This window comes from Panthera uncia, chromosome D1 (assembly GCF_023721935.1).
Source record: "Panthera uncia isolate 11264 chromosome D1, Puncia_PCG_1.0, whole genome shotgun sequence".
NCBI lineage: Eukaryota > Metazoa > Chordata > Mammalia > Carnivora > Felidae > Panthera > Panthera uncia.
The window spans coordinates 782362-794895 of NC_064808.1; the positions used below are offsets into that span (position 1 = coordinate 782362).

Here is a 12534-nt window from a genome sequence, read left to right on the forward strand (position 1 = left end):
CCAACCGCCCCTCCTGATGATGCCACCCTCCCCAAGACACTGGCTGCCATCACCCCACCGACGGTGCCGGCTCCCCCCCCCCCGGGGGGGTTAGGACGGCCCTGGGGGTCCTGTCACCTGACGTCCCAGGCAACAGAGGCACAGGCACCCTCCCTGGGGAGGCCTGGAGCCTGTCCTCCCATTCCGCGTGCTCGCTGGGGTCCCCGAGAAACACCTCATCCATGGCCACCTGGGGCCCCGGACCTGTGGGTCCTTAGCAGGGCTCACCTTGGAGTGGCCTGTGGCCTCTCGCTGAGCCAGCTACACCCTACAAAAGGGGCCTGGAGGCGGTAACGCTTAGCCCGAGGCACCAGACCGGCACAGAAAAGAAGGTGTAGCTGCGGCCCTGCGGCGGAGGGTGGGCAGCGGGCCCTGGGGGCTGGCGTGACTGGGAAACCCCTTTGTTTCTGCCTGTAGTAGGCTGAAATGTGTCCTCCCCCCAAATTCATGTGGTGGAGACCTTATTTGGAACTAGGGTCTTTACAAAGGTCATCAGGTCATTAGGGGGACTCTGATCCTATATGACTGGGGTCCTTACATAAAGGGGAATTGTGGACACAGACACACACAGAGGGACGACCTCGTGAGGACACAGGAGGACGGCCGTCCACACACGAGGAAAGAGGCTTCGGGAGGCCCCGGCCCTGCCCACGCCTGGACCTCGGGCTCCAGCCTCCAGGACGGGGGGCAGCGGGTGTCGTGTGAGCCTCCCCAGCCCTGGTGGTGGTTTTGTCACAGCATCCCGCTAACGCACTGCTGGGGCTGCTGGGTTCCTGCCCAGGCTTTGCCGGCCCACCGGTGGATGCATTACCTCTGGGGCCTGGTTTTCCCGATCTGTGGCTTGCCTCGGAGAAAGGGCTTTGTTGGTGGCAGGCGGGGGCACACAGGACCTGGCCTGGAGCCCTGCGGTGCCCTGACCTTGTACGAGCAGGCTCACACACACCCCTTTCCTCCGTTTGGTGTGTGGCCTTGGGCAGGGGCTGTTCTGGGGGTGCTGACAGGATGACCCCCGTCAGCAGGCCCCTCCCTGCCTCTGGGAGGCTGGAGGCTCAGAGCTCTGGTGACAAAGGCCTATTTCAATAAGTAGGGAGTGCTAGGGTCCCAGCCTCAGTGGGGGGCCCTGCGGGGGGCACGGTTTGCTGGCAAAGGGAGTTCTTTGGGCATTCTGCACCCCCCCCCACACACACACACTGATTGATTTGCCCCATTAATCACAGCCAGCAGCTGGGGGTGGGGTGGGACCAGAGCAGGCACTGGGCCAGAGCCATGGGGGCCCCGGGAGGGGGGCAGAGGTCAGGACAGGCTTTCTCTGTCATCTCCCTTTTCCTCCAGACCCACCCAGCCGAGGAGAGCCTGGGGAAGGAACACAGTGCTTGGTGCCTCTTCCAGCTCCCCGGGCCCCCAGGATTCCCTCCAAAGCACACCCAGGCCTCTGCCCCTCCCCAGGTCCCACCCATTTGGAGAGCCGGGGTGTCCCGAGGCCCGAGCTGGCATCCCGGGTCCTGTCCAGCCCTGACTGCCAACAGGACCCTCCTTTTCGGTGTTCTCAGCAAAAAAAGCAGCAATAACGGTGCCTCCTCCAGGCAGGTGTCCAGGGCCGAGGGAGGCGCGATGGGGGCTTCAGCTCAGCTCTGTGGACCCTGAACCGGATTGCCTCTGGGTACCTGTGGGCCTTGGGCCGGGCCTAGAAGTCGGGACGAGACCCCGTGCAGGGGCACATCTGGAAGAACCAAACCCCTCGCCTCTTGGACTCTGGATTCCTGGGAGGCCTTACCCCCCCCCCCGCCCCGGCCCCCCTGCGTGTCATTACCCAGAGGACACAAAGAGCTTGGGACTCAGGAGCACTGTTACCTGGCCCCTCCTGGTTTTCCAGGGAGCAGAGACCGTGGGTGTGGCCATGTCCCTTGCCCACCGCCCTGGTGCAGCCCCTGCCCAGAGTTGCACCCAGCCTCCACTGCTGGGGAAAGGGTCAGGAGCCCTGCTGGGCCCCCTTCCCCCTTCTCCCTTCTCCCCACCAGCGGTCGGGCTCTGCCCCCTCCCCAGTCTCTCAGGCCCCCGACCTGACCGGCACCCCACCAGCCCTACTGCCGCGGTCGGGTCCCTTCTGTCATCCCCCCAGATGCTGACTCCAGCCTCCTCCTGCTGCCCCTCCCCCCAGGACCCCATAGGGGTTCCCCGCCCCGCCTCCCGCCACAGCCAGGCCTCCCTTCAACCCCAGGTCATGTCCGTCCTCCCCTCCCTGCCCAGCAGAGTCCTCAACCCCTGGAGGAGCACCAGAGACTGGACCTCTTCCTTCCATGAAGGGTCCCCTCGTGGTCCTGTGGCCTCGGTTCTCTGGACGCTCCATGCTCCCAGTCTGTGGCGGCCACCAGCCCCCTCCCCAGGGTCCCGCCCCAGGCACCTGGAGGGAACTAGACCAGGAACACGGGAGAGGGAGGAGACAGCATCCCAGCCTTGCGAGCGCCTCCAGGCCGCACGACGGCCCCACGGGAAGCCACGCACCTGCGCGGTCCCCCTCCCTCCCGACGTCTCGAGGCTCCCCCGCGTTATGGTGAGGGCTGATGTCGCTGAGCCCGGACGTCCCCTCCACCCCGTGCTGTCGCAGCGGGGGTTAGAGGCAGGTCCTCAGGTCCAGCTGGGCCAGGGGCTCACGCTGGGCGAGCCTGGCCTTGCACTCGGCTACGCTGCCACCTCTCCGTGCGGAGGGAAGGGGAGCGCCTGGGCCCAGGGGCCGCCCGCCCTCCCTTCCGGGTGGTGGGGGGCACCTTGCTGCTGTTTCGGGGATCCCTTTCATGGAGGAGGGGTCAGGTGCTGGCTGCCTCTCCACGAGGCTCCCCCCACCCCCAGCGCTGGGACGGGGGGCCAGGACCAGTACTGGCTTCGGGTGCTGGAGACCTGCAGACACACAGGTGCGGAGGGGGGCCCCGTGCGGTTCGGTGCCCTCCGCTGGCTGGTTGGAAGGTCCCCGTGCTTTCACCTCTGAACGTGTGTTTGCTGGTGAAGGTCAGCGGGACAGAGGAACACACGAAGCTTGCCCTATGGGGGTCCACCCCACCCCCAGGCCCAGGAACACAGAGGCCCGGGGACCCACGGCACGCTCTTTCCCCCGGGGGCCCAGCGCGTCCGCCACTGGCCAGCCTTACTGACTCACCCATGCTGCTTGTGGGTTAGACCCTAGGATGTAGGGTCCGTGAGGTTTCCCTTGGGCATGTCGGTGCATCCTAAGCTCCTGGCGCAGAGAAGGTGCCCAATAAAGGTTTCGGAATGAATGGGGAGGGGGGATCCAGGTGGGCCAAATAAGGCAAGCCTGGATGCATGGACCTCCGTGCTCGACCCCCGGTGCCATCGGGACAGTCCCATGTCAGCAAGGCCTCCCATGTGATCAGCCTAGGGGGACATGTTCAGGGCAAAGCCATCGGGTGAGTTGTGCCCACAGATCCACCCCCAGGACAGCAAGGAAGGGCTCCTTGGGGCGCTCGTATCATGAACAGACAGGAACGATGTCCTGACCCCGAGTAGCAAGGGCCGCCAGAGCACTCCCGGGGCGGGGGGGCTGGTCATCCGGACTGGACTGGCCCACCCCTCGTGCCCTCCACAGCCCTGCCTGGTCCAGAGGCTGCTGGGTCTGACTCTGTGCAGTCACCTTAGTGAAGGTCTCCAGCTTCACCCCTAGTCCCAAATCACCATCCCCCCCACCATCTTACGGATCGGGGTCCTCAACCTAACTCCACCCTCCGGCCTCTGATCACCTTCTGTCTGGAATCAGCTTCCCGTGGGGGGCAGGGCCTGGGCTGGGGGCTCCTGGCAGAGCCAGCTGGGTGTCCAAGGGGCTGCGGTGTCCTCCCAGGAGACCCTCTGCAGCCATGCCCTCCTAGAAGGGGAGGGTTACAAGGCCTTGGAAACGAAGCTACCCCGGGTTTGAATCCGAGTCCCGTCGTTTTCCAGTCCTGTGGCTTCAGGGGCTCAGTTGCTGGGTTCTGCCCTTTGCAGTTCCCTATGATGGGCATGCGAGCAAAGGACAGATGGGGGCACTTTGTAACTAGGGTGAGCGGGCAGGCCGGTGTGCCCGGGTAACACACCTGATGGCCTGGCTGAGCCCCGACTGCAGCCCTTCCTGTCCCAGTAATTAATGTCCCTGCTCCGACAGCGAGGGACGCGGTCTGGTGGCCGCGCGTATATCTGCCGGCAGGCTGCAGCGGCGGGACCTCCTCTGAAGTGAACCAGAAACCCAGCTGGAACCCGGCCCCCTCCCCCGACGTGCCGGAAATACAGGCACAGACACCGGAGAGATGGCACCCAGAAGGGTGCCCACCAGCAGCGCCCAGGACTCCGGAAACACCGCAGAGCGACGGACACAGCTTACGAGAGGCTTAAAGGGCCTGCGGCCAACTCCGCGCGTGACTCGGCTGGGGCCTGATTCTGCAAAACCCGCCGTACAAGAGACCCAAGAGGCCACCACAGGGTGTTGGCTCCAGCGAAGGGACCGTCGTTCACGGCGAGGAGAGCGGTGCAGGGGTTTCCCGGACAGGCGCACGCGAGCAATTTCCAGGAGGAAACGGTGTTGGGATTTGCTTCAAAGCAACGTGGGGGCGGGAGAGGTGGGGTGCCAGGGCGGGCGCGGCCTGCTGACGGGGGCTTCTCAGAGGCTGCTCGGGCCCCGTGCGTCCCTCACTGACCAGCCTGGTGACAGACTCACCTGTGTTGCTTGTGGGTGGGATCCTGCGTCCCCCCCCCCCCCCATAGAAGTTCCTGACGGTTCCCGGTACAGAGAAGGGGTCCAATAAAGGTTTTAGAACTTTTGCCTACATCTGGGATTTTCCATAATAACAGCAAAACAAAAGTGGTAACACTTACGTGATCACTCAACCCTGGCAGGGAGGGAGGGGGTTTTCCTGGGGGCCCGTTCTCCCATGCCTTCCCTCCCCCAAACCCATGTAGGGTCCCACCCTGCCCACCACCCTGTGTCCAAGCCTCTCCCTGGGGTTCAGGCGTGTGTGGTTCAGTGAGGTCACTGACCAGGCAGCGGATCCCTAGGAGAAGGGTGCGGGGTGCCCCCCTTTGTCCCTCAGATGAGGCCCTGAGGCCCCAAGCCACAGCGGCTCTCCTGACCCCGGCCCAGCCTGCGCCTCACCAGACCCACAGACCCGATCACCAGGGTCACCCCGGACCCACCTGCTCTCTGTCAATGTGGCCAGCTCCACCCCCCCCGGGTTCCAACGACTCTGACCCAACCACTCCCTGCCAAAGGAAGGGGTGCCTTCGGCACCCTAAAGCAGCCTGGGGGATCCCCACCAGCCCCGCCCTACTCCTGCAATAAAAGAGAGCTTTGGGCCTAGCGAGACTTCAAAGCGGCAGAGGCCCGGGTCAAAGGTACAGCTGAGTAATCTCAGCAGATTCTCCGGGCTGGGGGCCCTGGGGGGCGTCCTTGTTCCTCCCAAGGGCGGCCCTCATAGCACCGTAAACAGAGGCGGGCAAGGCCTCAGGCCTGTGGGGGGGGGGGGGGGGGGGGGGGGGGGGGGTGCCGGGGCCTACAGCCCAGCAGGGACACCACTCTATCCTCCTACCACTTCCTGGGGCAGCCATGCTGTCACCCCACCGGTGTGTTGAGGGATGTGCCCAGCCCACCCAGAGGGTGGGGAGCAGTGCCATCACAACAAGGCAGCCTGATGCCAAGCACATGTCCTGAGCCCTGAGACGGGGTGGGCCGAGCCCCTCCCCCAGCACGCACCCCAGACCCTCATGCCTCTGCCAATCTGCAGCCCCCAGACCTCAGCCTCCCAGCTGAGTGGCCCTGCCTGGCCACCCACCTGTGCCTGCCGCCTGCTGGAAGCTCCCTGCCTCACGAGGTGCCTATGAATTGCTTTGGCACAGAGGTGACCCGGCTGCAGGCCTCTGGCCCCACCCTACAGAGGAGGGGGTGGAGTCCAGGAAGAAGTGACCACAGGGGCCAGACCTGCTGGGTCCCACCCATGCCCCACCTTCACCTGGGAAACGGGGGCCTGAGGGCATGGAGAGGGCACCCCCAATGCCAGATACACAGCACTGATTTATTCGTTAAGTCCACCTGCCCTGAATCAGGTTTTCCAACAAGGTCCGACCGGAGCTGGGAGCGCGATCCAGCCACTGCAAGGGCACGCCTACCCGGGACACTGCCCCTCAGGGGGCAGCCAGCGTCCAGATCTTGGCGGGGTTGGAAAATTCCAGTAGTGGGGAGGGGCTGGGGTAGACAATCTTTATTATGTTCAGAGTCTAAGGAATTTTTTATACAAAAATAAGTCTTCATATTACCGGTATCCCTGGGCAGTTCAAATGAATGTGTAAAAGATCGATGTTCTGTGTCCTTTATAAAATCCTCTCCCGTTCAAAACTCTCGGTGTTGGTGCCCTGGCCCCATCCGGGTGGAGAACCTCTGGGGGAAGGGGTGGTCTGGGTCTGAGGAAGCCACTGCCAGCGGGGCAGGTTCAGGCCGGGGACCGTTTCCCCAGCGGCACTTGGTCAGGCTGGACCGCACGGGGACCGTCCGCAGAGACCAGGCTCGGTGGTGGCTTCGCCCGCCGGGACGGTGGGCCCGAGGCGCGGGCGGCCCACTTTGCTCCTAGGTGATGAGCGCGCTGGCCGCTCGGTGTCCAGGGCTTCGGCTGCTGGGAGGGGAGGGGAGGGGAAACGGGGACGCGCATTAGTTCGGGATCCGGCCCTGCCCCCGCCAAACACCACAAGCGAAGTTTGCAGTTTCGTTTGCTTGGTTGGTTTTGGAGCTCGAGTCCGTGGGTGCCTCGGATTCGGTCTGCGCCCGGACCGGGGCGGGGGCGGGGCGGGCGCTCTGAGCCGCAGTGAGTCAGGGCTCCGCACCCGCCGACTCATTTCTGCCACTCGGCCCGGGCGCGCGATTTGCAATGCAAAGTCACCCCGCCTCCCAGCGCCCAACTCTGCCCCGGGATCAGCGTGCGCTCGGGGCCTCACCCGCCCGAGGGCCCCCCTCCCTGCTCCCCCTTCGGCGCGGCAGCGGGAGGAAGTTTTGCAATCCCGGACAAACAAACGCCTGTCTTGCACAGGCTTGACAAAGTTTGGGGAAAATGAAGAGTGAGCGAAATCGAAGCCCTCACCCGGGCCTGGCGCTGGGCTCGGCTGCTCTCGGGGGTGCGTGCGGCGGGGCTGTCCCCTCCACCCCGCCCGGCTGCCCCTGCTGCGACCCCCCGTCTTCCCCGCCGCCGGAGGTTACCTCGGGGACATGGCGCTCAGTAGCCCCCTAACCAGCTGGAGAAGTCGAGCAGCTCGCGCTCCACGGGGCTAAGCGCGCCCTCGCAGCCGCTGTCGTCCAAGGAGTAGGCGGAGCGTGGCGAACCGGGCTCCGAGCTGCCCCCGCGGCCCGGGGACGACGAGGCGCAGGAAGGCGAGGCGGCGGCGGCGGCGGCGGGGGTCCCGGGAGGCCCGCTGGATGCGGGGGGCCGCGCGGCTGTTGGTGCCAGCAGCCCCTCGGCCAGCGCGGCGCGCACGGCATCGTGCTCCGCCAGCAGGCGTTGCAACGCGCGGATGTACTCCACGGCTGAGCGCAGTGTCTCCACCTTACTCAGCTTCTTGCTGGCGCCGCCGTGCGGCACGTGCTGCCGCAGCGCCTGGAACCCCAAGTTCACCAGCTTCACGCGGTTGCGCTCGCGCTCATTGCGCCGCGCCACGGCCGCCGCGCCGCCCCCGGTCTCCGATGCGCCGGGCCGTCGCCGCCGGCTGCAGCGCAGCAGTGCTGGGGATGTGGGTCGCCGCCGAGCGACGCAGCCGCCGGAGACACCAGGCACGGGGGGCGCGGGCCGGAGCAGTGCGCCGCTGTCCATCGCGCCCGCATCCACTCGCCGCGCGATTCCTCCGAGTCCCCGCGCGCAGCAGGTGGGGCGGACAGAGGAACGGGAGTCGGTGGGAGGCCGATACAACCCCGAGAGGGCCCCGGGCGTTGTGCCGCGGAGCGATTCGCCAAGGTACGCGTCCCGGGTCGTCTGGGGCCCAAGGAGAGCGGGGCGCAGGGGGCCAAGAGGTGGCAGGCCGTGCGCGCCTGAGAGCGTGGGGCGCTCGTGTCCCGCGCGTGCGGCCGGACGCTCCCCAGGTCTCCCCAGCGCGGCGCAGGCGGTTTGGTTTTAAATGTATAGATAACCCTCCTCCGCGCCGCCGCCGCCTCCTTTCTCACGCCCTCCTTCCCTCGCCTCGCCCTCCTGCCACGCTTCGCCCTCCCCCTTGCGCATACAAACCTGCAAACACCACGCCGCCGTGAGCGCGTCCCCCACCCCGTCCTCCCCGGGCGGAGTCTGCAGGTCCCCAGCGGGCCCCCAACTCCCAACAGGTGCTCAGTGCGCCCCCGAGACGCAGTGCGCAGGTCCCGTGTGCGCCCCTCACCCCCGCCCGACCTCCGGGCGCTGTCTGCAGGTCCCCGGTGCGACCCCCGCTACCTCAGCCGCGTCCACAGGTCCCGCGTGAAACCGTCGGGGACCCTCATCCCATCCCACGCGTAGCCCACTATCCCCGGAGCTGTTGATCTTTCGCACGCCCAGCGCGCGCCTTGGGGAGGAGGGCGTGGCCTCGAAGGAGGCGCGGCAGTCCCGGAGGCGCGCGAGACCCCCGAGGGCAGCACGCGCCGCGCCTTGGGGCCCCGCGCCCCCCACCCCACCCGACCCGCGTCCCTGGGGGCGGGGCCGGGGTGTCAGCCAATCGCCGGCCGGTAGGCCGGCCAATCGCGGAGGGCGCGGCCCCACGCCCCGCCCCCGGGAGGAAGCGCGTACGCCCGGCGCGTGGCTCCCCGAGCGTCGCTAACAAAGCTTGGTGCTGCCAGGCCGCTCCCCGCGCCGCCGGGGTGGCCCGCTCCCCGCAAGCACGCTTGGTCCCTGGCCGCCCACCTACGTGTTCCTCTGCGGGCAGAGGGAGAGGGTGATGCGCCCTTGGGGCAGGGCGGGATTGGAGGCGTGGCGTGCTGGGGTGGGGAGTTCAGGCTCCTGGGACGCCTTCCACCATCCCTGCACGCACACCCTTTCTTTTGCCTGTGGTTTTCGTGTGCCCCCGGGCTTGCGGAGGCTGGAAGCCCAGGGCCCGGAGGTTTGCACTGGCCCCTGAAGTCCCGGGCGGCCGTCAGCCTGGCCCCGCGGCGTCTTCCCTTTAGCATCTCTCCCCCCGGCCCCCCACAACCTTCCCCCACGTTCTGCCTCTCTGGCCTCTTAGGCTCCTGCCTGCTCACCCTTGGTGCCAGCCCGCTATCGTGGCCCTCACTCCTTTTCCCTCAGTGCCACCCTTCTGGCTTCCTCTGCCCCCCCCCCCGCCCCGCCCCTGGCTGGGGTCTCGCTCTCTCTCCCCAGACCAGGGACTGAGATTGGGCTGCCAGGGGAAGAAAAGTTTCCGGACAGCTGCCCCACACCAGGGCAGAGACTGGTCTCCCAAGGGAGGAGGGACAGGAGAGTTTCTCCCTGACAGATGGGAAGACATTTAGGGACAAGGACCACGGAAGTGTGCAGCATGCACCCTCAATGGAAAGGTTTGTTCTGTCCCACCGCAGGGGCATGCCCGCCAAGTGGCTGTGCCCTCAGGAGGCCGCGGCCCGCTGGTTTTTGCGCAAGGTGACCAGATCCTCCTGGGACAGGTCTGCTGGGAAAGGAGTTCTGCCAGGAGCCACTTCCCGTCTGGCTGGGGAGAGGCCCTGGATTCCTCCCCAGGGGGCCCCCCCCCCCCCCCCCAAGGCCCCAGGGCCTTGTGGGCGTCCACTGGCTCCAGTTACTCTGCAGGATCTCCTGGCAGGTCGGTTTGGCCTTCCTGCTCTGAGGCAGGACCTAGAGGCTAGCACCTGCCTGGAGCCAGGTGGGGACGGGCCCCATTCCTCTCGGGAGGAAGTGACTCAGTGAGGACCCAGACTGTGTCTGCAGTCACACCTCTGGCCAGCGCAGCAATCCAGGTCGAAGTCAGGGCCCAGACCCCTGACTCCAAGTGGCCCAGCCATCCTCCCTGTCCGGGACAGAAGGCTTGGCTCGTGCTCTCTCTCCAGAGCCCCTCTGCCCTTCCCTGACAGTCAGCAGCCCCCAGCCAGAGACGAAAGCAGGTCGAAGCTAGCAGGGAAAACCCCAGAGGCCCGCAATCCGGCTCCTGACAGCCCTCGCCTGGACTTGTGTTCAGCCTCTGGGGCCGGGAGACCTCCACTTACCTGTCCCCACGCGACAGACTCCCCGGGTTCTGGCCGCCTTCCCAACGATTTCTCATTTCTGAGGACTCTGGTGGTGCCTCTGCTGGCTTGGCCTGCCGCCTGCTGCGTGGCCGGGTCTCCACGTGGCCCTCATCCTGCCCTTCCCAGCTGGGCTCCGATTGCCAGAAGACAACCTAAGAGAACGGGGTTTCTTTCTGAGATGGTGCAGCTGTTTTAGAATGGACTGGGGGGGCGGGGGGCGCCTGGGTGGCTCAGCCGGTTGAGCGTCCGACTTCGGCTCAGGTCACGATGTCGCGGTCCGTGAGTTCGAGCCCTCGTCGGGCCCTGTGCCGGACCACGGCCACGCGTCTATGTGGACGGGCCACGGTTTGTTTATCCGTTTGTCCATCGTGGACACTTGGGGTGCCTCCACGTTTTCAGGGTTGTGAATAACGCCGCTGTGAACGTGTACGCGCACGTCTCTCCAAGACGCTGCGGTCACTTCTCCTGGGGGGACGTCCAGCATTAGGACGGCTGCTCACGTGGTAATTCTACGTGAAGCGTCCTGAGGAACCTCCACGCTGTATCCACAGCCGCTGCCCCCTCTTAAGTTCCCACCGATGGCACGGGAGGGTTTCTGATTTTTCCACGTCCTCACCAACGCTCCTCACTTTCTGGGTTTTGTAATAAGTTTTTGATGGTAGGTAATGAGTGTGCGTTTTATTTTGTTCTGTTTTGTTTTGTTTTTGACCACCTAAAAGCGTGAAAACTATTCTCAGCTTGCGGGCAGCCATTGGAGCTGCGGGGCTGTGTGGACTCCCTGGGCCGTCCCCATCGTGAGATTGGACTGGGCCGTGTGGGGGCTACAGCAGAGGGGTGACCACCGCCTGGTTTGGTCCGGGCTCCCCACTCGCCCCGCACACAGCTGAGGCTGCTGCCTCGCTTTACCTCGGCCCTCCAGAGGTTCTGGCCTCCCAGTTACATTCTCTGGGTCAGGTCATGGGTTGGGAGGCTGGGAGCCCAGCTGGGCCAGGCTGGCACCTTCCCCAAGCACACAGATCAGGCTGCAGCCCTCTCCTGTGCCCCATCTGTGTGTTCAGGTCACTCGGGAGCCAGGAGCCTTCTGGAATCGGCTGCAGGGGAAGCAGGAGCTGTGGGAAATGAAATACATCCAGACGCTCAAGCTTCGGGTCCACTGATGCACCATCAGGACTCTCCAGAGACACGGCGGTAGGAGTCACAGACTGACTCACGTGCTCAGGAAGCCTGGGATGCCCCACCGTGTGCCGTCCACAGGCCGGGGGCCCGGGAAGGCTGGTGCTGTGGCTCAGTCCGAGCCCGAAGGCCGGAGAACCAGGGAGCCGGCCGTGAGAGTCCCAGCGTGAGGGCCGGAGGAGACGAGAGGAGACGTCCCAGCTCAAGGGGGGAGGCAGGAAAAGGGGCAACTTCCCCCTTCCTCCGCCTTCTGGTCTGCCCGGGCCTCGAGGGGAACCCGGTGAGGTGCCCCCGCACTGGGGAAGGCTGTCTGTGATCCTGAGTCCACGGATGCCAGCTCGTGTGTCCAGAGACGCCCTCCGGACGCCCCCAGAAGTGATGTCCAGTCCGGGCCCCCTGCAGCCGGTCGCCCTGACGCACAACACTAACGTCTTATCAACCTGGCACCTGTACCATTTCTTTAAGCCACACTGAATGTGCGAATAAAGACACTGACGAGCTCATAATTCCACTGGGAGGCTAATTCCTAAATACTGGGACGTGAAATTAACAGCCCTCAGTCCTTAGGACAGGAAGTCAATATATCTTATGCTTCGTGATAAGGGGACAAGAGAGGAGAGAAAACAAACACGCGCATTCCCAGGAATCAGGAGGAAATGCTTGTGACCGTTACAGTCGTCACTTTTAGGTCCTGTGGTCGTCGCTGGTGTTTGTAGCTCCCTTCTTCCACTGCCCCCTCCGCCTGCACACCCTCAGCGAGCACCCCAGATGGTTGTCGTTCTTAACCTGGTGGAGTGACTCAGCGCTTCCTTCCTGGAGGCTCTGGACCATTGCTGGTCCTCCCTGGGTTGGGCCGTCGCAGTTTTCCATCCACCTCAATCCCAGGGGTGGTACTGCTAAGAGACGCCCTATAGGCTCTGCTGTGTTCCAGACATGCTCTTCCTTCCTTACCCCCACTGTGGAGCAGCGATCCCGTGTCCCCTGGTTGTCAGGATCAGTCACTCCCGACAACACCATACCTCCCTCCCCTGCCTGTTGATTCAGGGGCATGAGGGGCCCAGGGTGGCCAGGTAGCAGTCTGAGCGGCCAGTCCAGTGGAACCATTGCTGTGTCTTCTGATGGAAGACATCCCTCTG

The 12534-nt window shown here is 65.2% G+C and overlaps 2 protein-coding genes across 3 annotated transcripts in view; one reads left to right on the forward strand and one right to left on the reverse strand.

Annotated features, from left to right (window-relative positions):
- The window catches only part of CD81 (CD81 molecule), a 334787-nt gene that overhangs the window by 260741 nt on the left and 61512 nt on the right, over nucleotides 1-12534 (forward strand). The gene's annotated exons all lie outside the window — the stretch shown is intronic.
- ASCL2 (achaete-scute family bHLH transcription factor 2) lies at nucleotides 6993-8578 on the reverse strand. The gene has a single exon (XM_049615591.1). The coding sequence runs from the start codon at nucleotides 7863-7865 to the stop codon at nucleotides 7275-7277; it is 591 nt and encodes a 196-aa protein (XP_049471548.1). The 5' UTR covers nucleotides 7866-8578; the 3' UTR covers nucleotides 6993-7274.